Source organism: Geotrypetes seraphini, chromosome 16 (assembly GCF_902459505.1).
Source record: "Geotrypetes seraphini chromosome 16, aGeoSer1.1, whole genome shotgun sequence".
NCBI lineage: Eukaryota > Metazoa > Chordata > Amphibia > Gymnophiona > Dermophiidae > Geotrypetes > Geotrypetes seraphini.
The window spans coordinates 34,875,120-34,901,094 of record NC_047099.1 but is presented as its reverse complement, the minus strand read 5'-3'; the positions used below and the strand labels follow the sequence as shown (position 1 = coordinate 34,901,094).

At 45.8% G+C, this 25,975-nt stretch overlaps 2 protein-coding genes across 5 annotated transcripts in view; both read right to left on the bottom strand.

Moving 5' to 3' along the window:
• The window catches only part of LOC117349544 (monocarboxylate transporter 13-like), a 31,490-nt gene extending 9,736 nt beyond the window's left edge, over window positions 1-21,754 (bottom strand). The window contains exons 1-4 of one of the 2 annotated variants that reach the window (XM_033923095.1): window positions 21,703-21,754; window positions 5,387-5,574; window positions 2,336-2,554; window positions 1,743-1,886 (exon numbers count right to left, since the gene is read on the bottom strand). In XM_033923095.1, the coding sequence (XP_033778986.1) occupies window positions 1,743-1,886; window positions 2,336-2,546 (355 nt within the window). In that variant the 5' untranslated portion in view covers window positions 2,547-2,554; window positions 5,387-5,574; window positions 21,703-21,754. Of the gene's footprint in view, window positions 1-1,742; window positions 1,887-2,335; window positions 2,555-5,386; window positions 5,575-7,116; window positions 7,411-21,702 lie in introns of those variants that run through there. The other variant, XM_033923094.1, reaches the window with a different exon arrangement.
• A 1,165-nt stretch (window positions 21,755-22,919) lies between these two features.
• The window catches only part of ACAP1 (ArfGAP with coiled-coil, ankyrin repeat and PH domains 1), a 51,521-nt gene continuing 48,465 nt past the window's right edge, over window positions 22,920-25,975 (bottom strand). Inside the window, exons 21-23 of one of the 3 annotated variants that reach the window (XM_033925103.1) lie at window positions 25,383-25,493; window positions 25,000-25,049; window positions 22,920-24,038 (exon numbers count right to left, since the gene is read on the bottom strand). In XM_033925103.1, the coding sequence (XP_033780994.1) occupies window positions 23,932-24,038; window positions 25,000-25,049; window positions 25,383-25,493 (268 nt within the window). In that variant the 3' untranslated portion in view covers window positions 22,920-23,931. Of the gene's footprint in view, window positions 24,039-24,999; window positions 25,050-25,382; window positions 25,494-25,975 lie in introns of those variants that run through there. The other 2 variants (XR_004537275.1, XR_004537276.1) reach the window with 2 other exon arrangements.

The window sequence follows — 25,975 nt, the reverse complement described above, 5'->3', positions numbered from 1 at the left end:
CAGTTTATCTCAATAACAAACCGATGGAGATCAATTTAAAAGGGCAAATAAAAAGGGATTCATTCATTCACTTCTGCCATTTTGCTCTACTGGTAGTTTGCAGAGGCTATTCCAGTCAATGGCCACTGGAGACCGCATTGCTTCAGGAATCAGTATTGCAGAGATGCTCTGAGCCATCTCCTCCAAGCTGAAGAGGCCTTGCCGCTTTAGCCTTTCCTCATAGGGTAGTCCCATCCCTTTTATCATTTTCATTGCCCTGCTCTGTACCTTTCCTAATTCCACTATATCTTTTTTCAGATGCGGCGACCAATATTCCATAGGGTTCTTCATCTGCAACCACTATCCTCCTTCTATCATCTTATGTCTATCCACATCTACCTTGTAGTCCATTCAACTGTCCTGTCTCAGCTTATCCATTCTCCATTTCATTCAATATTCATGCATCATTGTGGGGTGGAACAGCCAGGAAGCTCTTTCAAATAGCACTCAGACTCAGGGGCTCTCCAAGAAACTAACAGATAGCAAATTTAAAATAAAACTGATGAATGTATTTTTTCACCTAACACACAATCAAGCTGTGGCATTTGTTATTGGAGGATGTGATCAAGGCATTTAACATAAATGAGTTTAAAAGAGGATTGAACATGTTCCTGGAGGAAAAGTTGGTAAACAGTTATTAGTCAGATACATGTTAGCCAGCTCTTATTCCTGGGAGACTGCAACAAGAAATGGATTTATTCTTTGGAAGCCACCAGGCACTTCCTCGTGGTTTATATTGGCCGCTGTTGGAGACAGGATGTTGGGCTCAATGGACTTGTGGTCTGACCTAGCACAGAAAATGTTTTTGTCTCTCTTCACTCTCCTTCCATCCATCCATCCATTATCTTCAGTCTTCATCTCTACCACCATCTCTCTCACTTCATCAGCTCACCTTTCATTTATCCATCATCTTCTAGTTCCTTCCATTCACTGGGCTAGATGGACCAATGATCTGACCTAGTATGGCTTAGTACTCTGCATCCATTCATCATCCGCCCTTCAGTCATCTACTCATCACCTGTCTCTTCATACCACTTGCCATCAATCATACTCTTGTCTTCAACCATTATCATTTCTCTCCTGATTGATCTTTCACCTTTACTAGCATCTTCTGTCTCTCCGTATTCATTTTCCAACCACAATTTTCTATTTTTCCTCATTCCTCATCCCTCATCTTCTACATCTCCTCATTAAAGTGGGGACATTTCCAGTGACACTTATAATAAACCCCTCTGTGTCTCACTGTCTTACCCATACTGTGCGAACATGACATCTTTTCTATCGAGTTATTGGAGTTCCTTTATATTCTTTTAAGTAGCCTGTAAACCGCTTAGTTCTGCCTTGTCCATTTTAGCGGTATAGTAAACTCTTAAATAAATAAGTCATTTGTCTACTCATCCATTCATCACCTTCTGTTTCTCCTTATCTGCCTCCATTATCACATTGTATTTCTTCTTCTATCTTTCATGTCCATGTCTGCTATCATCTTCTATCCTTCAATATTCACTCCTCATCCATTCATCCAACTTCTTCTGTCCATGTCCATCCATCTCCTGTCCATTATCCACCTCCATGTCCACCATCTTCTGTCCCCCTCCATTCACTCTACTCCCATCCATCATTATCATCTATCTGTCCTCATCCATCCATCTGGTCTTTCATGAATTTGAGACATCGGTAGCTTTTGCTTGTTTGGTACCCACCTGTAAGCACCCCAAGGCCAAGGTAGAGATGTAACAGGCTTTTCCCAAATGAGGCTAGCAGGATGCCCAGGCACGATAGGACACCTCCTCCCATCACCACCAACCGTTCTCCATACTGTGAGCTGATGGCGCTGCCAATGGGACCTGAAGACATATAAACAAGAGAAGAAAAAGCATGCCTGAGAGACCTCCAGGAGACTAGAGATAGACTGCTATTTTGGCCACCTGCCCATCCAGTCCAGAAGAGACTGCATGCAGTTTTTGACTACAGTATATTGAAATCTTGGTTGCATGATAGCAGGTGCTGTATCATCTTCAGCGTGCGGCCATGGAACCTTGACGAAAGCATGTATACATTTGTAACGCATAATTAAGCTCTTCTTGAATGTGACTACATGACACACTTTCAGTTTGGTTTTGTGACAGAAATCGATTCCAATTTTGATGCTATCAAGTGGATATTGAATCTGGACCACACAGAACAGCAATCCTTTTTCATAGGAAACGCCGGTCCACCCTCCCCCACTGCAACCCTCATCCATTAGGCTGTCCTCCTCATGCCCCCTTTCCTTCTCCCCAACTTAAAGACTCACTTGCAAACTGCTGCACTGCGATGGCAATGGAGGAGATCCAGGAGACCTCCCCAGATGACTTGTCAAAAAAATGGACAAATTCCACAAAGAAAACTCCCACTGAACGGATGACCCCGTAGGATAGAGAGTTCATCAGGAACGCTGCAAGGACAATCAACCAGCCCCAGCCTCCATCCGGAGGCGCAGGGTCTCGGGGGGCAGTCGTGGGCATCTCACAGGCTGGAAACAACATGAAACACACATGGTCACATCTGTCCATACTTTGCATTCATAATGGCAACGCACAACATAAGTGAAAAGGAAAAGGTATAGGTGACAATGCTATTCCTAGACAATGAAGCTCCGCCATTGGCACTACAAAGTAATGTCTCTAGGGAGTTTGTACCTGAGTGTTTCTTTAATTGGTATAGACTGGATGTTCTTGTTTTATCTACAAATTCTCTTTCTTATTTGCACATAAATGCATAAAGGGGGGATTGGGATAGAGAATGACATGGTGACAAAATTCATCACCCTTCCCGTCCCCGCGGATAACAACAGGAAGCCATCTCCATGTTGTTCCTTAAGGAGGGAGGAAAGACTCAGAGTACGAATGGGCCCAGCCACTGACCCTCAAGCCTTTGCGTTGAAAAATGCTGGTGTAGAAGGACTCAGGTTGACATAGACACTAAAGAATGACATGGGATGGTTTCCCGCGGAGACGGGAACGGTGATGAATTTTGTCACCGTGTCATTCTCTAGATTGGGCCTTTTTGTAGATATACAACCACACTAAAAGCGGTTTAAATACAGGTCCTTCAAGCATTTTCCAAATCTGTCCCAGTGGGCTCGCAATCTATCTAACGTACCTGGAGCAGTGGAGGATTAAGTGACTTGCGCGGGGTCACAGGGAGCAACACAGGGTTTGAACCTACAAGCTCAGGGTGCTGCTAACCACTGCTCCACACTCTCCTCCAATGCCATATCCTCCTCCTCCAATGCCATATCAGAAGTGAGCCAAGTATAGAACAATGAAGCCATTGTGACATCACTGATGAGGTTGGTTCTTAGGCATTGGTGGAATGAGGCATTATGACATCAGAGAAAAGGATTGGGCCTTTTATACCATCTTTTTGCAGTTATACAACCACGTTCAAAGTGGTTTATGTACAGGCACTTTCCCTGTCTGTCCCGGTGGGTTCACAATCTATCTAATGTGCCTGGAAACAAAGGGATCCATAGGCAGCGAGACACTTTTTTTGTTGGGGGGGGGGGGGGCAAAAGCTTTGCCCTAGCCCCAGCAGGATCCTGAGGCATAATGACTCCCCCACCTACCTTCCCCAGTCACTGTAATTTTAAATCTTCAGGTTGCCACCATGCAGCATCAACAAGCCCCGGAGATCGTCATTCTACAGCGATACCTGCAGATTTTAAATTACGGCAGCCGGGAGGAGGTGGGTGGAGGAGCAGAGCCATAACTGACCCTTCTGACCACCAGTTTTCGGGGAGGCCATGGCCCCTTGGGCCTCCCCCCCCCCACATCGAATACTGGGCACGGTTGATGCAACAGTGTTAGGCGCTCTAAATAATCTTCATCTTCCCCCTCCCACAATTAATGGTCAAGTTTCTAGCCCCCTCCCCTCATTGAGATTTCTATACTTAAATTAAACTTGATAATCATTATTCCATCATTACCCTTCCCAAAGTAATCCTGTGCAAAATGGGCATCATACCTTGGATGGTGGTTTTTTTTTTGTTTTTTTTAATTGATCGGGATTTATTAACTGCCTTTTTGAAGAGATTCACCCAGAGTGGGCTATGGCTTCACATAAAACTAATGGCAAATTGAATTCTAGTAACAGAACTAACACGAAACGTATCAGAAATATAAACATTTAACCGCACTGTAGAACAATCATATATTTTTTTATACTATTATTTTTATAGCACTACCAGACGTACGCAGCGCTGTACAGAGTCACAAAGAAGACAGTCCCTGCTCCAAAGAGCTTACAATCTAAACAGACAAACAGGATGTCCTGGATACAGTTAAGGGGAAGGGTTAATCTGCTGGCTGGGATGGAGGGCAGAGGGGAGTAACAGGACAATCGAGCCGTTGTGACATCACTGAAGAGGTTGGCCGTTATTGGTGGAATGAGGCATGACGACATCACAATCTAAGCTCTGCTTCCCCAAAGACTGAAACTCATCACATTAACTACTATGAATGATTTCTGTAGCGCTAGCAGACGCACGCAGCGTGGTACAGAGTGACAAAGAAAACAGTCCCTGCTCGAAAGCACAGATGCCATCCCGACCAATAAGAACAGGTTGAGGGGGTGGGGCTGGGGCCTGATGTGGGCGGAACAGGGTGAAACTGGGCATGCCTGGAGGCGGGGCTATGGGTCTGGATTTTATTTAACTAAAATCTGTTAACCCTACCCCAGATGCCTAATGGCCGAGCCAGCCCTGATCCTGAGCAACAGGCTTGCCCACGTTCAGCCTAGATCTTTTGGTTATGAATATGCATGAGAGAGATTTGCGCACAGTGGCGGTCAATGGCATGCGACTCTCAAAGACTGACCTTGGACACACTTGTTATAGAGTAGACCAAGGTCATGAAGAGTCACCTCTTTACATCAGGGCCAGCTCTGCCTATGGACCAGATGAGGGACTAGCTCAGGGTACCAGTGATAAAATCCCGGTCCAGCATCTTTCCTTGTGAGTGGGGAGGGAGGGACAGATGCTAGACTGGGATTTGGGATTTTGGCACCCTTTATCAGTAGCAGGGTGGGAGGAACTTGAAAGACAGATAGAGCTACTAGATTGTGTTGGGGGGGGGGAGGAGGGAGGCACTGATGCAAAAGTCAGCTCAGAGCGCTACATTGAGACGGACATGCTCTACATTTTTCTTTATCGACCCCTGTGTTGGTGTGGAAAGAGGGTCTAATAGGGGAATAAAGAATTCTCCACATTAATTCAGCCTTTGATTTCTTCCCCTTCCTATGCGCTGGTCTTTCTCGAGCGTTGAGAGAGGCTCCTTGTCTCTGGGTCTTGAAGGTTTCACCTTACCTTGCACAGCGTAGAGCTGACCTCTGGCTCGCTTGGGTGACCGTATAACTTCAGTCGAGTTCCATGGATCAGATGGGAGTCAAGCAGCGTTCTCACCGTAGAGACCCACAAGCTGCACCAGTGATGAACTGGGAGGCAAGAGGGGTTTATCTGGCTGACGGTGGAAGCCTCTGTAAGACTTCAGTCACCTGGAAAAAAACAACAGCTGATCAGTGACCGAATGTACAGCGTGAACACAACTCGCGATACGATTTTTTTTTTCCGCCACAGCACCCACACTTTGGAATTCTCTCCCACCTGACATCCGATTAGAAGAATCTCTCGACAAATGTAAGAGGAAACTCAAAACATTCTTATTCCACGACGCATTTCTAACATGAGACAAGAGCACTTCTCCCACCCCTCCTCAGATCGAGGATGGAAGTGAACCACTTTTAAGAAGCAACTCCCTCCTTCTGTTTCCTTCCCTTTTCACTGTCCTTTTAATTTTTTTTTTACTTCAATGCATTTTATTCTCCCAAACTAATCCCCCTACCTTACGTATCAACCCTGTCCTGTCTGTCAATTATGTAATTATTTAGTAAATGACTTTTCTTTTTAGAATTATATTTTAATTTTAATATTGGAATTAACATTGTAATTTTACTCTATAAACCGATCAGATACTCGCCGATGGTCGGTATATCAAATATAGAAGAAACCTGGAAACCACAGTGCATCACCCTCCCCCTGCCATCCGCTGAGATCCTGTACCATGAAAGGGAAGAGAATGAGGCAGGGTAAGAACATAAGAATCGCCGCTGCTGGGTAAACCACTGGTCCATCGTGCCCAGCAGTCCACTCCCGCGGCGGCCCCTAGGTCAAAGACCAGCGCCCTGAGACTAGCCTTACCTGCGTACGTTCTGGTTCAGCAGGAACTTGTCTAACTTCGTCTTGAGTCCCTAGAGGGTGTTTTCCCCTATAACAGCCTCTGGAAGAGCGTTCCAGTTTTCTACCACTCTCTGGGTGAAGAAGAACTTCCTTACGTTTGTACGGAATCTATCCTCTTTCAACTTTAGATGGTGCCCTCTCGTTCTCTCTACCTTGGAGAGGGTGAACAGTTTGTCTTTATCTACTAAGTCTATTCCCTTCATTATCTTGAATGTCTCGATCATGTCCCCTCTCAGTCTCCTCTTTTCAAGGGAGAAGAGGCCCAGTTTCTCTAATCTCTCACTGTACGGCAACTCCTCCTGCCTCTTAACCATTTTAGTAGCTGGAAAGTGGGGGAATCTCTCTTAGCTGTAGGCATGCATGTGAGCTCCTTCTTTTATGATGTGGTCCTAGTATAACTTACTGAAAAAAAGAGGTCTTTCTCCCCTCATGTCTGCTGAATCTAAAGAACCAGCCCTGGGCCATGTCTTCATCTGTGGACACTCTGCTCTCTCTTTACATGGCTCTCTTTCTCTCTTCTTGCATCTCTTCCCTCTCTCCCCCCACTCCACAGCTCTGCATCACCCTGTGATTTCATGCAGTCTTCAATGTACTCCACCACCAAATAAACACACTCACACATCCTAATATTTATATATGCCAGACTTCTACAGCCTGGTTACCTTCCTCCTTGCCAGCAGGCTGTTACTGTCCTCTTCCTATGTGTCTCCCAGATCACGCTACACCATCAGCCCTGAAGCTGAGAAGCAGGTCCCAGTCCCGAGTGCTAGAGGAAAACCATATGCCAGTCCAGCACTCACCAGAGGTAAAACCAGTGGTCCTCCAAGAAGCCTGCTGCAGAAGTTCTGGCAAGCGCAAGGCAGAAGATCTCAGTTAGGTAACGATGGCTCCTCCCTGTGCCAGCCTCCCTCTTTTGCCTACTTGGTGAAGTCTTTTGGATTTGCAAAACAAAACTGGGAACACATAAACAGAAAAAAGAAAAGAGCACACCCTGAACAGTGCCTAGCAGCCGAAGGGTCAGAGATAGAGGCTGATTATTACAGAACAGGTGAAAGATGACATCAGGAAGCCAGTGCTCTTTCTTGTGACTGTTACTTTGTCAGCTCATAATGTAGAAAGCGTGGGCATAGCTTAGTTGTACCTGTGGGACACAGAGCTCGACACCTATAGGACCGGCTGGCTTAGAGGGTAGATGACGGCAGACAAAGACCAGCACGGCCCATCTAGTCTGCCCAATAAGGTGGTTAGGGTAGGCTACTCAGATGAAACATGTCAGAGGGCATTTTCTGCTGGAGCACATTCTGAACGGAAAAAAACAACAACAAACTTCCTTAGAATTGAGGTTTTTAGATAATACAAGTGGGTTTTGAATCTGCTTTTTATTCAGGCATTTGGATTGTAAATGAGCAGAGTGGGGGGGGATTATATTTTATCAGGCTTGTGATGTGATGTGAGGAGCATTTGTGATGTGTTGTGGTCTGTTTAGGGGTTGCGTTATGCGACTTTTCGAGATTATGTTTGGAAATGTATGGCTCACCCGCAACAGTGGATGACTGAGTGATAAATGTTTTCGGATACATAAAAACACCTTGCATTGAGTAGAAATATTTTATACCACTCTCCTGAGAAACAGGGATCCTCTGTGTTTTTTCTCTTTTTTTAAAAAATTCTTTCACTAATTTTGTCCTTTTCATTTCCACCGGGAGAGCACGCCAAACGTCCGCCACCCTTTCCATGGGGTATCAAGCCCTGCCACTTCTAAGATTGGGGCACTGGAACTAGTCCTACTACAACTTATCACTTCTATGGCGCTGAAAGGTGTACGCTGCGCTGTACATTTTGGCATTTATAGACAGTCCCTGCTCGGAAGAGCTTACAATCTAACTTGGACAGACAGACATGACATATATAAGGTTGGGGATGCAGAACCCAAGATGAGAGGAGTTAGGAGTCGAAAGCACACTCGAAGAGGTGGGCTGGCATTTATAGATGGTCCCTGCTCAGAAGAGCTTGCAATCTAACTTGGACAGACAGACATGACATATAGGGTTGGGGATGCAGAACCCAAGGTGAGAGGAATTAGGAGTCGAAAACACTCTCAAAGAGGTGAGCTTTTAACTGGGCCTCGAACACTGCCAGAGACGGAGTCCAGCGTAGAAGGGTGGACAGATGAGCACAAAGACGTAAGCTTGCCAGCTGGATCCAGAGTCACCCAGCAGGGCTGATCCAGTCTTGGGTTTAGCCTATTGCATGCTGGATTCGTAGTCTTCTTTTCGTAGGGAAATCGAAACTACGAGTCCCTAAATGCAGTGGGGGTAAATCCAGGACTGGATCAGCCCTATCGGGTGACTGTGGATCCAGTTGGCAACCCTAACCTGTTACCATTGGGAGTATGTGGAGAAAGTCATCTATCGCAGCTAAATTAGGATTAGAAAATCAACATCGCCAAAAGAAACAGCAGTGCCCTCTCCCTGTGATACTGTCCTAAATCTAACGAGCCTTCGCTCTCTTTTCCTCTAACCTGTGAAAGGCTAGAAGGCAGAGAAGGTGTCAGCCAGTGAATGCAGAGCTTACGAGTGTAGAGCTTACCTTGCATCCCCCCTACCCGACAGCCGGAGTGGATTTCTTCTGGCGCTCAGGATTGGGACCAGCGTCCCAGTTTCAGGGGTGAAGGTAGAGAGTGAGCTTGCGAGACAGACAGCGAGAAAGCAGCGACAGCCTGTTGGCAGCCAGGCTGCAGAGGGTTTGGCATTCGTTGGCATGAAAATCCTCCATTACCTAACACTGATCCAGTTTCAAGAATATACTGCCTAGATGATAGGTGGTTTAACATTCTAAGATCATTTAAATCGTTAAAAAAAAAAGAGAAGAAAAAGGGTGACAAACATGAGACGAACAGGATTAAGTGGAACAAAAGGGTTGGAGGTAGGAAATCCGTCTTAAAATAGTACATTAATGCAAGAAAGAGAATAGCTATGTTAATCTGAGTTAGGAAGGAGCCACACCTCTGTCCCCAAAGTCCCTATGGTGTTTGCATGTGTTTGCTGGGGTGGGAAGGTGATTCTAATCAGATAATACAATAATACCTGGCAATTATGTGTTAGCTGTAACTAGACTGGATTTAGTAGGCAGTTAATCATCGAAATAATTGTATTATACTATAATAATAGCAGTATCCACAACGGTGTGACCTGCAGGATTAATAAAGGAGGCCCCAGTGAGTAGACCCTGCACCGTGAACCCTAGCATGTAGGCGCCCCCTACGGTTCCAACTCCTTTTGCTGAGCTTACAAGCGCGTTCACTCCGCGGCTCCTCCGTCCTCTCTCCCTATACTCCTCCCTGGGAACTAAACTAAACGGAAACTTGAATTTATAGACCTGGGTCATCTTCCTATGGTAAAGCTCGACTCGGTTTACAGTACATTAAAAGTGAAAGAAATAAAAAAAACGTACCATTTTGAGACATAGCCAAGTTTTTACGGTTTTAGCGGAAGGATTGAACTGAACCTAATTCACTTCAGCTTAGGGGAATACTGTTCCGTATTTCTGTCGGTTTAAAATGAAGAGGATTTCCCTAGTTTAATTGCTGGAAACCGAGTCGAGCCTTCTCAGAATGATGACTCGGTATACAAAGTTAAGCTTTAGTTTAGTTTAAGTTTTTTGCAAAGTCCTGACCGGACCCTGTCTTTGAGAGTTAAGAGGTACAAGTAGAGAGCATATGCCACAAAGAAGCTTAAAAATTAAAACAGGCACCTTTAAAGTGTACCCTGGAAACTCCGCTCAGCGAGTAAGCCTCTCTTATCCGTACCCTTCTCCTCTACGGCCAGCTCCAGACTCCGTCCCTCTTTCCTTGCTGTACCATATGCCTGACTCAGTAAATCAGGCTCCATCTCTGGCACTATTCGTAGCCACGCTCAAAGCCCACTTCTCTGACGCTGCTAAGCATCCATCGCTGTCTTATCACTCCCTCTGTAGTTCCCCCCACTTGAGCCCTGTGTGTACATAGATGCACCTTTTTGTCCAATTTGTCTGTCATAACTCGATTGTAAGCTCTTTCGAGCAGGGACTGTCTCTTCCATATTTGGTGCACAGTACTGCGTATTTCTGGTGATAAGTAGTAACCAGCAGTAGTGGTAGAAATGAAGGGAAAAGGCCAGAATATTATTAATCAAAAATGATTTTTCCCCTCAAAGAAGGCCAGCCCCTACTCAATCCCATCCCTATTCAAACAGTTTCTACCCTAAAATTACTCGGAGTGATCCTTCATGGTAAATTCAATTACCACGATCAAATCAGTGCCGTAGTTAAAAAAAATGTTTCTACCGTCTGCGATTGATCCGCTGTCTTTCTTAAGTACTCGAACCCTCAACTGTCAATATTCAAATTCACTCTCTGGTGATCTCCCATATTGACTATTGTAATGCCTTATTCAAAGGGATCACACAGAAAGAAATCTAACGATTGCAGATTATTCAAAATATTTATTTTAATTTATAACATTTTATTGAAGGAAATAATATAATATAATACAAATAGATTTCATTTCAAGCAGATTTACAATTATAATATTTACATATATATTTCTATCATTCCTTCAAAATATATTTCCATATGACCCAAATCAACCTCCCTACTACCCCACCTCCCTTCCCCTCTTCCCCCCATTTCCTCCCTCCCCTTTCCTCCTCCTATTCAAATTATATTGAAGTAATTAAAACCATAATATAAAAATAAATTTATCATTCCTTCAATATACCTTTCGATATGACCTATTTCATCCTACCCCTACACCCCCCAATTTCTACCCCCTCTTTTGAATGGAAGATGACACATATTACTAGGTATTACAAAGTTATAAATATTTCCAAAGCTTCAATGTAAAATATTAACAATCATGCTCTAGAGGAAAGATTTTGAATAGTATATGGGTCCCAAATTAAAAAAAAAAAAAATCTTTTAAAATTATCTTCCAGCCAAGGAAATTCGACCATGTTTTCACCTCTACGAATTAAAGCACATGGGCTCCCCATCGAACATAGAATCACTTATAAAATTCTTCCGCTTACATTCAAAACTAGAACTTGTAATCAACCGGAGTTCATAAACAGACTTCTTACACCCAACGCCCCCCCACCCTCAGATCACTCCGCTCCGCAACATCTTCTCAATATCCCCTCTTTGCGCTTAAATATCTTTTCGGTCACGGCACCCTCCCTCTGGAACTCTACATAAGACAGGAAACAAATTTAAACCAGTTTAAATCCAACTTAAACCAGTTTAAATCCAAATTAAACCAGTTTAAATCCAAATTAAAAATCTTCTTGTTTAAAGACGCCTTCAAGTAGTAACGTCTCTTTTAAAGATGCTGTTTAATAGCCACTGTCCTTCTAAGGACAATTCGACTTCTTCTTTTGGTCTTTCCCCCACCTCTTGTTCCTTCCTTCAGTGTCTCTTTCCTATAATATTGTAGTTCGACCCCTCTTTTCCCTTTGTCCGCTTGTCCGTTTGGTTAATTATTCCCCCAAATACGTTGGTTAACCCGATTGTTTTCATTCATTAATGTACACCGCCTAGAAGCCTGGTTAGACCGTATAATACATTTTTAAATAAACTACAAACTTGAACTTGAAACTAGTAGGGTTGCCACATCTCCCAGTCCACCTGAACAGGCTGATCCAGTCTTGGTTTTGGCCCAGAGATATAATTCCTACTTATCTTAGGATGCTCACAATAAGATGGCATTAGTCTGTTTGGTTTGACCGGGCCGAGGTAATAATTCTGCCTAGCAGACTGCGTAAGGTCCACAAAAGCAGAAAAGAAATGGGAGGACCTGGGGGTTGTGATGTGACGCTGAAGGGGGAAACGAGAGCCATTCTTTTTTTTTTTTGGGAGGCTTGCAGGGGCCCGGAAGTGCCTTCGGCAGAGGTGGTGGAAAGCAAAACAGTGGCAGAATTCAAGCATGCATGCGGCAGATACATGCATGCGAAGTGATAAGGGCATGAAGGGAGAAGCCTAGAAGGCTGAGCAGGGGTCTCTAGGATCTCAGCAGGCAGGGAGCAACGGGGCACAGGGGGGGCGAACCAAGAGATCCGTAAAGCCTCATTCCATCCTCCCACTGATGAGGGAACGATCTGGAAGATAATGAGCGCCATGCTGGTATGGAAAGAAATCATGTACCCCACCCCACCCTTTACAAAAGCGCGCAAGAGGTTTTTTAGCGCCGGCTGGCGTGCAGAATGCTCTGCGCTGCTCCAGCAGCCGTACAGTTCCTATGAGCGTCAGAGCAGCTCAGAGCATTCAGCACGCCAGCCGGCACTAAAAATGGTTTTGTAAAAAGGGGTGGGGTTTAACGTGGTTCTTATCAGGGATCCTTCTTTCTGAAGCACCTCTCCTTCCAGATCTCTTTGAGGATTCTGCCTTGAAATGTTTTGATAATTTCTCATATATATATATATATATATATATATCTCTCCAAGTTCCGTACAGGTTGTCCATAGTTAGGTGCAAAATTGTGACACGTTCCGTACAGGTTGTCCATAGTTAGGTGCAAAATTGTGGACATGGATTGCAGAAACGCGCACAAAGTAATTGGCGAAATTGGCGATAGGAATCCATAATCGGCCTTTGACTAAGCTGCATTAGGGCATTAACGCACGGAATAGCGCGCTGAATTACCACGCGCGCTAGACCTTAACGCCAGCATTGAGCATAGCACGCGGTAATATCCTCCGTGCGCTAAAAACGCTAGCGCGCCTTAGTAAAAGGAGCCCTAAGTGGCGCTAATCACCAGTTACGCCATATCTGCTCCGTGCCCCTGCTCTATAACCTCTGTGCTTAACTGATCTTGTTTGCAACTCTACGGGGGAGGGGGGGGGCGTGGCCGGGTCATGGGCGTTCCCAGGATTTTAGGTGCAGAGTTATGTTCCAAAACCTATAAAAGAAAGGCAACGGACCCCACAGCAGGAAACCAGTCAAGAAGAGTTGGGCCAGATAAATGGTTTTCCCCCCCCCCAAAAAAAAAACGGGAGGAGGCCTGACGAGCTCCAACCAACAATTATATTAAATGACAGGCTAGAAGAGCTCCTAATGTCCACCACAAAGCTACGACTCAGCACGGTTTGAAAAGTATTTCCCTGTAACTTCATCGAGTGTCCCCTAGTCTTTGTAATTATTGACGGAGTGAAAAATCGATCCACTTGTACCCGTTCTACTCCGCTCAGGATTTTGTAGGCTTCAATCCTGTCTCCCCTCAGCCGTCTCTTCTCCAAGCTGAAGAGCCCCAACCGTTTTAGTCTTTCCTCATACCAGAGGTGTTCCATCTCCTTTATCATCAAACTCTTGAAGCCTGACACACTGACTACAAAATTCTTCTTCCAGAGGCCGTGAAAGCGGCCCTCTGCTGCAGCCCAGTATAACCCACCAGGGCTGAGAAATGCAACTGGAGCTCACGAAAATCTGGCAGAGAGATATCAAAATACTTCCCATTGTTTTGGGAGCCAAAACAAACACGGTGGGAACGACAGAATGAATAGAGGAAGGAAATCCAACACAGAAATGTCCTTTAGTGAGATAAAGCGTATCAATTCCAGATGGTTGCCTTCATTGGAAGCCACAGGTTTGATTTAAAGGAATTTTTAAGCACCCTTGCCTATACATGTCACATCTTACGAACTCCAGAGGGAAACACTCCCCCACCTCCCATCCTTTTACTAAACTTCCACTTCAGGTGATCGAGGCAAGCAGCGTGCCTGATTTTAAGAAGAAATGGGATCGTCAGTGGGATCTCTGCACAGAGATAAATAGGGGAGAGTCATTAGGGTGGGCAGACTAGATGGGCCGCGGCCCTTATCTGCCGTCTTTTTCTATGTTTCTAAACTGTGATAGCAGTTATTAGCGCAGGGATCTGTGCTGAATGCAGATAAAGTCCATACGGCCTATGTAGTGTTCCTGACCATGCAATCCACTATCCCCTCCGCTCCCTTTAGAAAGCATCGCACAATGAGGCATCTATTGGAATTTCTTTAAGCTTCTCATCCATCTAGCTCTTCGGGGAGTTTGTGACACAGTGGCTAATGCCAGAGCCTCCGCACCTTGAGGTTGTGGATTCAAATCCCGTGTGATCCTGGGTAAGTTACTTAATCCACTCAGCCCTAAGTCAGGTGGAAGATTAGATTAAGTAAGTCAAATCCGATGTGATTCTCCTATGCTTAGTGACCTGCTATTTTAATGAATTAGCTAGTTTATGAGTTTGGAAGCAATATGTAACTTTGAAATGTTTAACTCTTCGTAAGATGATTGGTGGTCGGTAATCCACTGAGCTCTGTTAGTATCAGCAAAGAGTGAAATAGCCTGAATTTTGCTCTATGAGGACTTCTTATTATTTTTGGAGTGGCTATTCAAAAGAGGATTCATTATTTTAAATATATTTTTGGGTGTTATTAGTGTCTTAATTCTTCTTAAGTTTGTCAGTTCGCCTGAGAATGTTAAAAATAGACCCCTTTTGACAAAATGTGATTTTTTTTTAATATTAAGCAGTTGTTTAAAAAGTCTGTATTTTGGATGGAAGTAGTCTTTCCTGATACGAGAGGAGTTCCATCCCCCTTCACCATCTCGGTGGCTCTTCTTTGAACCTTTTCTAGCGCCTCGGCTTCATTTCCTTGTTACTTCATCGTCCGCTGCCTCATATACAACCATAGTAAATGACGGCACATAAAGACCCGAATGGTCCATCCAGTCTGCTCAACTGTACCCTCTCTTTAAAATTTAATTGAAATTGTCCTTTTTCCTAGATATTTCTGGATCAGAAAACCAGAACTCTGCCCGGTATTGAAGTCTCTGCCCCATCTACTGAGGTCTCCGTCAAAGCTCACTCCAGCCCTATCTAAACCATCCCGGCCGTCGAAGCCCTCCCCAGCCCATCCTCAACTGAATGGCCATATGCAGGACACAGGCCGTGCAAGTCTGCCCAGTACTGGCCTTAGTTCCTTCAACATATACCCATTATTTTCTGATTCTAGATCCTCTGTGTTCATCCCACGCTTCTTTGAACTCCGTCACCGTTTCCCTCTCCAGCACCTCTCTCGGGAGCGCATTCCAGGCATCCACCACCCTCTCCGTAAAGTAGAATTTCCTAACATTGCTCTTGAGTCTACCACCTCTCAACCTCATATTACGCCCTCTGGTTTTATCATTTTCCTTTCTCTGGAAAAGATTTTGTCCTGAGTTAATACCTTTCAAGTATTTGAACGTCTGAATCATATCTCCCCTGTCCCTCCTTTCCTCTAGGGCAGGGGTGTCCAACCTTTTGGCTTCCCTGGGCCGCATTGGCCGAAAAAAAAATGTTTCTGGGGCCACCACAAACGCTGCAGCAAGACAGAAGAGGGAGCCGGCAAGATGGTAAACACCCAGAGCAGCAGAGGAAAACACTGCATCGCCCTCGACTGGGGCCGCACAAAATACTTCACAGGGCCGCAGGTTGGACACCCCTGCTCTAGGGTATACATATTCAGGATTTCCAGACTGTCCTCGTACGTCTTTTGGTGCAAACCTCCTACTATTTTCGTCGCCTTCCTTCGTCGCTGTCCTTACTGGGAAGCTGAATCTATAATCTAACAGCAAAACACATTGTAAGCCAGTCCCTTAAAATAGGCATTTTAAACTAATGCAGCCCAGGCATACACACCAAGGCACACCTTTTTAAATCTCCTCTGTCGAGGTCAAACTTCAGCAACACCACAATTAACGGATTAAAGCCTTTCCTCATCTCTTCCTGGTTTCTGTTTCGCACATCTTGCTTACCAGGCCCAGGTGTGCTCTCTGCCGTCAGGGCCTTGGATCTTGAATTAAGACGCGTACCCCAAATCTCCAGAAGGCTGCCATTTCTGTTCTGAGACGGACAAACACCGCAGTGTCGATTTACGGAAAAACATCAGCTTCTGTTATCTAACGCGGTGTAACTTATGTACGAGGAACAGCAAAGGTATTTTATTCTTCGTATAAACTATTCACTATAACTCCTGCATGCAGGACAACAAACATAACGTAATTCTTTATTTGGTGACCGTACAATGCCTTTCGGTTCTAGGCGGTGAGAGAAGGAATACAGTAAAGACAGAGTAGAAAGAATTGTTAGCATTAAAATAGATATTTCATAGATGTTCCTAAATTTACAGATAGGAGCACAATCTGTGTAAATGACATCTAAATTGAAACTCAAAATCAAATAAGTCTGGCAGAAGTCCAGTTGCCTGAAGCAGCTCTGTTGCCTCAGCATATCTTAATTTATAACATTTTATTGAAGGAAATAATGTAATACAAATAGATTTCAATTCAAATAGATTCACAATTATAATATTTACTTACATGTTTCTATCATTCCTTCAAAATATATTTCCATATGACCCAAATCAACCCCCCTACTACCCCACCTCCCTTCCCCTCTTCCCCCCATTTCCTCCCTCCCCTTTCCTCCTCCTATTCAAATTATATTGAAGTAATTAAAACCATAATATAAAAAGAAATTTATCATTCCTTCAATATACCTTTCGATATGACCTATTTCATCCTACCCCCACACCCCCAACTTCCCCCCCTCATTTGAATGGAAGATGACACATATTACCAGGTATTACAAAGTTATAAATGTTTCCAAAGCTTCAGTGTAAACTATTAACAATCATAGTTCGTGCTCTAGAGGAAAGATTTTGAATATATGGGTCCCAAATTTAAAAAAAAAAACCCAAACCCCCCCAAAAACCCCAAAACGTGTACGTCTTGGAAACTTACAACCATCCCTAACTTCAAATAAAATTAAATAATCCCATCGGCGAAAGTCCAGACGGGGACTGATAGCTGCTACCCCGACTCCTCGCTTCTGGGCCAAAGAGCACTGTCAGGGAGGATTGGCAGCGTTTGCGCAGGCTCCTCGACACAGATCTGCGCCAGAATGATGAGGCAGAGGTAGACAATCCAGCGCCGGGCTCAGCAGAACAGACAAGGGGTGGGGGGGGGGGGAGCATAAAGGCGAAACGGTGGGCTCAGTACAACCCTGTCGGTCAGGACTAGCAGTGCTGGTGCTTTGCACGGTGGCCCCACTGCGCAGGAGAAGAGCCGGGGAGCAGCTCCCCTACAGCGCTGCAGTCTGCGCCTGCCACGAGTGCTTAGTCCGCTCAGGCGCAAAGCCTCCTCTTGGCCATTTGCGATGCACGACCACGCCACCCGCCAAACCACGCGCGCTCCTTCCACGCACCCGTCGCCCAACCCCCTATGCGGGGACGGTTGCAGGTTTCAGGATGAATTGTCATTATCGCCGCCTCTGCTTGAAGGTAGGACACGGAGGGGGCGGGTCCGCTGCGGCCCCTCCCTCAGGGCTCTAGAATATGCGTGAAAAGCAGGCTCGGCGCGTGAAGGCACTTAGGGCTCCTTTTAGTAAACCGCATTAAGGCTTTAATGCACAGAATAGCGTGCGCTAAATTGCCGCGCGTGCTAGACCTGAACGCCAGCATTGAGCTGGCATTAGTTCTAGCCGCGTAGCGCGGGTTTAGCGTGCACTAACGCAGCTTACTAAAAGGAGCCCTTAATGTTTGTAAGTGGAAGCCCAGCGGTGGTGAAGGGCTGGACGGTCGACAGGCCGGATTAAAAGAAATCTTTTGTCTTACCGGTCCCACGGCGACAAGAGGGCAGCCGCTAAAACTCAGGGGGGTGGGGGAAGATTTCACGGGGACACCAGGAAATATTTCTTCACCAAAAGGGTAATTGATCGACGGAATGGTCTTCCACGTCACGTAGTCGAGGCCAGTACCACGCTCGACTTCAAGGGACGATGGGACGGACAGGTGGGGTCGCTCCAGAGGAATGCTTAAAAAAAAACGGATTCTCGAAGGAGGGAGGGTTCTTGAGTGGGCAGACTTGTTGGGCCGTCGGCTCTTTTCTGCCGTCATGCTCTATGTTTCTACGTAGTTATGTTGCAAACTCATTGAATTTGTAATCAGGAAGTGAAGGACATTTGATGAGTTGCAGATGGGAATAGGGAGGTGGAGGAGTAGGGGGGGATTGGAGAGACGGGATGGGGGATGTAATGGGAGGTTGTTGATAGATACATTAATGTTATTTTAAGTCTCTTTTCTTGTTCACTTGTCTTAATTCTTGATTTTTTTGTTCCTATTTTGTACATAATATTCTTTGCAAGATTTATTATATGTATGATTTTTATTATTATAATTCAATAAAAATTATTGCACATAAAAAACTAAACAGGACAGATATGGCCCACGGGCCGTAGTTTGCCCATGTCTGGTCTATTCCAATGGCAACTCTTTATGTTCTTATACCAGCAGCCAAAATTGTGTGTGAGCGTGCAGCAGGTGTAAATGTTTGTGGTTAAATATAAACTTATTAACCACCTTTTTTCAGAATAGTAGACGCCATAAAATTTTTTAAAATAATCTCTTATGATTTATGAGGAGGTGGGTGTGGAAAGCTCATGGCAATAAGAGGGAAACTGAGCCTCGATTGACACTTCTGATCCTGCTAATTCTGTTTAAAAATTACGAGAACCTTTTGAATGTAATAAAAACTTTATGGTGTTTACTATTCTGAAAAAAGGTGGACTAGCTGATTACCCGGCGTTGCCTGGATATTTATTTATCCCAATTATCTATTGTTTTTGAAAATTTTTACATGCCACCCCCTTCCCTCCCCCACAGTATTTTTTCACAGATAGTAAGTGATATGTATACCAAGTCTGGTTGCAATCTATGAACATAAGAACATAAGCAATGCCTCCGCTGGGTCAGACCTGAGGTCCATCGCGGCCAGCAGTCCGCTCACGCGGTGGCCCAACAGGTCCAGGACCTGTGCAGTCATCCTCTATCTATACCCCTCTATCCCCTTTTCCAGCAGGAAATTGTCCAATCCTTTCTTGAACCCCAGTACCGTACTCTGCCCTATTACGTCCTCTGGAAGCGCATTCCAGGTGTCCACCACACGTTGGGTAAAGAAGAACTTCCTAGCATTTGTTTTGAATCTATCCCCTTCCAATTTTTCTGAATGCCCTCTTGTTCTTTTATTTTTTGAAAGTTTGAAGAATCTGTCCCTCTCTACTCTCTCTATGCCCTTCATGATCTTGTAAGTCTCTATCATATCCCCTCTAAGTCTCCTCTTCTCCAGGGAAAAGAGATCCAGTTTCTCCAATCTTTCTCTCTCTCTCTCTCTTTCTGTCTCTCTCTCTCTCTATTTCTCTCTTTCTGTCCCTCTCTATGCCCTTCATGATCTTGTAAGTCTCTATCATATCCCCTCTAAGTCTCCTCTTCTCCAGGGAAAAGAGACCCAGTTTCTCCAATCTTTCTCTGTCTCTTTCTCTCTGTCTCTCTCTCTCTTTCTGTCCCTCTCTACTCTCTCTATGCCCTTCATGATCTTGTAAGTCTCTATCATATCCCCTTCAAGTCTCCTCTTCTCCAGGGAAAAGAGACCCAGTTTCATATACGTTTCAGAGTTATGTTAGAACATACAAACATACATACACACACACACACACACAGTTACATCTGATTTTATATACTGTATATAGATATTCTCAGAATAAAGTTTTTTTTGCCAATTATTTGGATTTAAATACAAACCTAAGCATTCTCTTTGGGCAGAGAATGGGAAAAATCACAAACTCCTCCCCACACTCCCCCATACCAGGGCAGCGGCATAGCCATGGGTGGACCCGGGTGGGCATGGGTGCATTCACTTTGAACTAGGCCCACCCATGCAGCATCGCAGCCTTGCTTTAGGCGGTGGGGATCCCCAAGCCCTGCCAGCTGAAGACTTTCTCTGAAGGCATCCAGAACTCCCTTCTGCCAAGCTCGGCAGTGTTCAGCAGTGGGCCTGAGCTGACCACTCCAGCATCCTGTGAACGCTCAGCTCATGTATGAGGTGCCAATGTCAGCGGCTCAGGAATGTTGCTGCCAACTTCTGAGGTAGGCAAAAGGAAGTTCTGGGCACCTTCGGAGGAGATCTTCAGCTGGCAGAGTTCGGGGATCCCCACTAGTTGAGGTATTTATATTTTAACGTTGAATTGTGGGAGGGGCCAGGGTAGAGAAAAAAAATTCCCCCCACCCTTTTTGGCTCTTACTGTAAAATTTTCCGGCTGGCTATGCCACTGCACCTGGGTCATGTATGCACTTGAATGTGTGAGGTACTTACAATTTTGGGAGCCCATGTGCTTTTATGAACGTGTAATGTGGTCAAATTTTTTTCATATTTTCGATCAGTGTTATCTAATTTGCATTAGCCTGATCTCTTTTGGGGAAATTCCTTTATATAATGAATTGCAATAATCAAGAGAAGAAATAACAGGGGAGTGAACCAGAGCGTTCAACGCAGAAGAGCCAAAAACTTTGGAAAGGCAACATATTATCAGTCGTAGTCTGTGGAAACCATTCTGTACAACAGAGCTGAATTTGCTGTTGATGTGTCAGCTTACTGTCCAAAATGGCGCCCAGGAGCTTCATGGATGACGTTAAATGAAACGGTGTGGAGCTGAGGCAGATGGGGGGGGGGAAGGGGGTTTGCAAATGGATTTCTGCCTTACATGGAAATAGCACTGTCTCGCATGCTAGTATTCTAGAACAGTGGTTCCCAACTCTGTCCTGGAGGACCACTAGGCCAATCGGGTTTTCAGACTAGCCCTAATGAATATGCATGAGAGAGGTTTACATATAATGGAGGTGACAGGCATGGAAATCTGTTCCATGCCTATTCATTAGGGCTAGCCTGAAAACCCGACTGGCCTAGTGGTCCTCCAGGACAGGGTTGGGAACCACTGCTCTAGAACTTGCTTTGTGCAATTGGCGCCTAACTAGGGTTACCAGATGTGTGGATTTACCCAGATATGTCATCGTCGTGCCCTCCAGACGCAGCTCCAAGCACGAGAACAGGTTTTTTTTTTTTTGGGGGGGGGGGCAGAACGGGGCGTGACGGGCAGAACTGGGGGTGGCGCCATGGGTCCGGATTTTACAATAGTAAAATCTGGTAAACCCGATGCCTAACATCAGGCACGGTTAAAAGAATCTGCGGACAGAACACCAAGCAAAGAGAGAGACACGCTAGCTGATTTCATCAACCTTTATCCCTTCGGAAACGTGAGCTGGCCTTTAAACGTGGCAACTCAGACACACTGGCACATAACAGGGCAACAATCTAGCGTGTGGGCCTTTCCTATCATTTTCTGTTCCGTCTGATCTTTGCCCAAGACCTGGCCCACCCTGCACCTCAGACACTTCTTCCGTGCACTGAATCGATCAGGAATTTCTCTCTGTGCCATATGAGAGGATCGAGTCCCTCCAGATCGGAGGCAAAGATTCGTGCAGCTAACCAAGACGGCGGTGTGTTTAACTTACCCTTCGCATATCACCAGGCTCACATCCTGCTCACCGGTCTCTCTCTCTCTCTCTCCTCCCTTTCTCTCCTCTCTGCGGGGAACACTTGTTTATCCACTTCAGACACAGAGAGGACTCTACCTGGTCGCTACAGCAACTTGGAAGCCATCCCAGGAGATAGTGAGGGAGGAAAGAGGAGAAGAAGGCAGGCAGGCAGCCCAAGTACATTCCTAAAGACCACAAGCAGAGAGGAAGGTAGGCCTCAAACTATTATACAGGTCACATTGGATCAAATTCATAGTCCCTTCAGCCCAGCATCCTTGCCTTCAAAATTGGGCAGTTCAGGTCACCTTAATGGAGACCCATTCCTGTTTTTAACTTCAACTTAGGGTTTCAATCAAGGTTGGCCTTGCCTAGGGCATGTTTTGGGGGGAAGCACAGAGGCTGCTGCCATCAGCTTGTTTAAACTAAGAAGCCTCATTCTGGCTGGTGTGTGGGGACTTGAGCATGCTAAAGGCCTTGCAGATCCCACTCTCACCCCCCCCCCTCCCCCAAAACAAGAAGTTCAGAGGAGGCAGAACTCGGCAGGCCTTGAGCACATGCGGATGCTCAAGAACCTGCACCAGCCGCAATGAGACTTCTTTGAACAAGTTGACTGTGGCCTCAGTTGTTCCCACATGGACTAGTTAAGGGAAGTCACTAGACACCTTGGGGAGGGGGGGGAGGATAGGGGGGAAAGTGGGAAGGGAAAAGGACTTGCCGGATACCTAGGGTTATCATATTTGTAATGTGTATGGCTGAAGATTCACCTAGGTTGCCAGATACGCCTGGGCTGACCCTCGTTTCCCATCCTCCTTCTCGGAGAAAATTCTGGAAAAATAAAACAGAGAAACTTCTGTCTAGGGGTTGGTGTCCTGAGTTGTGTCCTCAGCAGGAAGTAGAAGGAGCAGTCTGGTACTAGTGAGGTTGGAAGGCGGTAGGTGCCTGAATCGCGCTCTCTCTCTCCTCTGGTTCCATCTCTCCGTGTAGATATAGCGGCCTTTCTCCTGTAACGCTGGATTTTTGTAGCCAGAAGGGTGCTCCACAGGATTGCAGACCTATCTGAAGACTCCTAACCATGTGTCTTCTGTTCATTTTCTCCCTTTTCTCTCTCCCATGGAGGTCAGTTGCAAACTAAGGACAGATTCCAAGAGTTCCCCCCACCCCCAAAATCAATAGTCACCTCTATATTATACAAATTCCCTCTGCACTTTATTGGAAAACATATGTTCATAGATGTAATTTATGATCTGTGCTCATAATGTAGGAAGGCAGCAGGAAATACAGACTTGGGGGAAGGGGAGGCAGCCATATTGGTTCCTGGCAGAGTTCCTCTTTGGCCTCTACCTAGGGCTGGGCAAAGCAGCTCGGACAACGGAAGTGGCCAGAAGGTTACCCAGGACGAAAACGAACCAGAACAGACGCCTGTGGTATGGAGAGCGACACCTGACGGGCAGTGGCGTATCGAGGGTGAGAGGCGCCCGGGGGGGGGGGGCACTGCTGCCCCTCTCCCGTCCTCTTCTCCGCCCCCCACCCCCACCCGCTCCTTCCCCCCCGTTCCTCTTTAACGTTCACGGCACGGGCAGCGACCCCTTTGACGTCCCTTTCTAGGCACGGGTCCAGGAAGTGATATCAGAAGAAGAGCCGACGCTGACGCGAGCAGCAGTTTGGGATTCCCGCTCCCGCCGTGTATGAGGGAAGCGGAGCGGTAGTGGGGGTGGGGGGGACAGAAAGGAGGAATGGTGCTGGGCGGAACCCCCCCCCCCACTTACTATGCCTCTGATGATGGGAGTGGGGGGCTCCAGAGCTCCACCTGATGGGAGTCGGGCCCTGGGTGACGGGAGTGCCAGGGGGGCTGCATGATGGGAGGGGGACCTTGCCATTGCACAAGTTGTACTGGGAAATGAGGAACTGAATACCAGCATTTCAAAACAAACACAAAATAAATAGAAAGCCAAATGTTCAGTCATATGAGGCAGTCAGCAGCCCAGGAGAAGCAGCTCAGAAGAGAAAAACAGCGAGCGTTCCTCTCCCTTGCTCTACAACCCCTTCTGTTCCCTGAGCGCCTGTCAGAGAACATGAAACACTGAAGGAAAATCAAAAAAAAAGAAGACTGCTCCGTGGGCAAGAGTTCAGGGAGGGGACGATGGACAGACATCGCACTGCAAGCCGCTGCTCGGAACAGCAATCAGGCCGCCCCCACTCTCTCTCCTACAGCGTTGTAAGCTTCAGGTCATAGCTCCGGCGGTTCAGCTTCTCCGGATTATCCGAAGCCATTAGAGAGAAATCCCGAAAGATATCCAGGTAGGTTTCATCCCCTAGAGACAGTCCAGAGAGGGGGGGAAAAAATGAGTCCTTCTCTTCGGCACATGAGTTCCAGGCATCCTCCCTCCCAGACAAATACCTGAGTCCTGCCCTGCCCTGCCCATCCCTCTGCTGAGATCCTCCACTTTCCCCCCCCCCCCCCAACAATGCTGTACCAATGCACTTCAGTTCTGCCCATAGCATCCCCTGCTATTCCAGTGCTGATTCCCCATTCTTTCTCAGCATGGGCAAGGACGTAGGCCCAGATCCACTAAAGACAGCGACTCAATCGCTGTTGGCCGACCCTCTGGCCAATTTTTAAATAGCAATTGATTCACCATCTAGTTTGCATGCAAATGATTTGCACGGACTCTCTGTTTACCCATATTTAAAATGATTAGCTTGTTTCAGGGCCCGCTCCTCAGATGGCCTAACAAGCCTTTCCTTGTCCATTTAGCAGTGGTTAAAGCTACAGCCTCAGCACCATGAGGTTGTGGGTTCAAATCCACACTGCCCCTTGTGACACTTTTGCCCCAGGTACATTAGACAGATGGTGAGCCTGCCGGGACAGATAGGCAAAAATGCTCAATACCCCTAAATAAATTCATGTAAAACCAGTCTACGCTCCCCTGGGAGAATGGTATAGAAAATTGAGTAAATAAATACATTAAATCCTTTTAAATGTCGAGCCTATGCTTTGGCCCTTCAAATGAGGAACTCATTTCATGCCAAAATGTAAATTATGTGTTCAGGGTTTTAGGATATTATTTAGCAAAGGAAAAATGTTAATCATTTGTACATCAGAATAAACTCTGATATTTACCGGGAAAAATTAGGAGGTTGTTTTTTTTTTCCCCACCAATTTTCTCCTGGTTTTGTTTTACTTGAAACAGACACCGATAAATTCCCAGGAAAAACAAACCCATGAAAAGTAAAAAAAACGAAGGTCCTTTTATTAATCTGACACAGACAAACCTGATTGGCCAAGGGCTACTTCCGCTTCCCGCATCTTTGCCAAACGCAGCCTGCAGTGAATTAAAAAAAAAAAGGCAAAACAGATTCACTTCAGCACCACATATTACTGTCTGTCTGAACTAGGGTTACACCATATTTCGTTCAATAAAATCCCCGACGCATGGCCACGCCCCGTTCTGCCCTAAGCCCCACCCCCTGAAAGCTGCATTTTTTTAAAAAAAAATTCTGACTTGTGGGTCGTGGCCAGAGCTTTCCAAAACCCGGACAACTGCCTAAAAAGAGGACATGTCCGCGTTTTCATGGACGTCTACTATCCCTAGTCTGAACTGCTGTCGTTTAATGCCTACTGTCTTTCCCCCTTGTCCCCACCAGAAGCCACTCACAGCGTCACGATGTCTGCATTGGCATTTTCTATTGCAATGGACAGGGGGTCTTTTCCTTCGGTATCCAATGCGCTCATGGTGGCGCCCCGCTTCAGGAAGAGACATGCCAATCTGTCACAGAGAGAGAGAGAGAAAGAAAGAGATAACAAATCCAAAGAGACATGAATCTAGGAAGAGATGGGGGGGGGGGGAACTCACAAACAGATGTACACCCAGACAGAAAAAGAGAGAACCCAAAGAGAGAGGCGGAGAGAGGGTGCACAATAGAGCTGCCCGATTCAGTAAAAAATATTTCGATTCGATTCAGCCTATTGAATCGATTTTTCGATTTGATTTTCCTGCCCAATTAAGTGTTTTTTTTTCCAAACATCCTGGTAAGTTTATTTTATAGCCTCTTCGCCCCCTTTGCCCTCTCCTACCCACACTGGCGCTTTGGTGTAAGCAAAATAAACAAAAAAGACTTTTCCTCTCTCTGTTAAATCCTAGCTCACGTTTGCGGTCTAACACCAGCTCTGGCAGGATACACGTTTCAAATCTGACGTAATGTAATCACAAAACAAAAAATGAAATTATTTTTTCTACCTTTTGTTGTC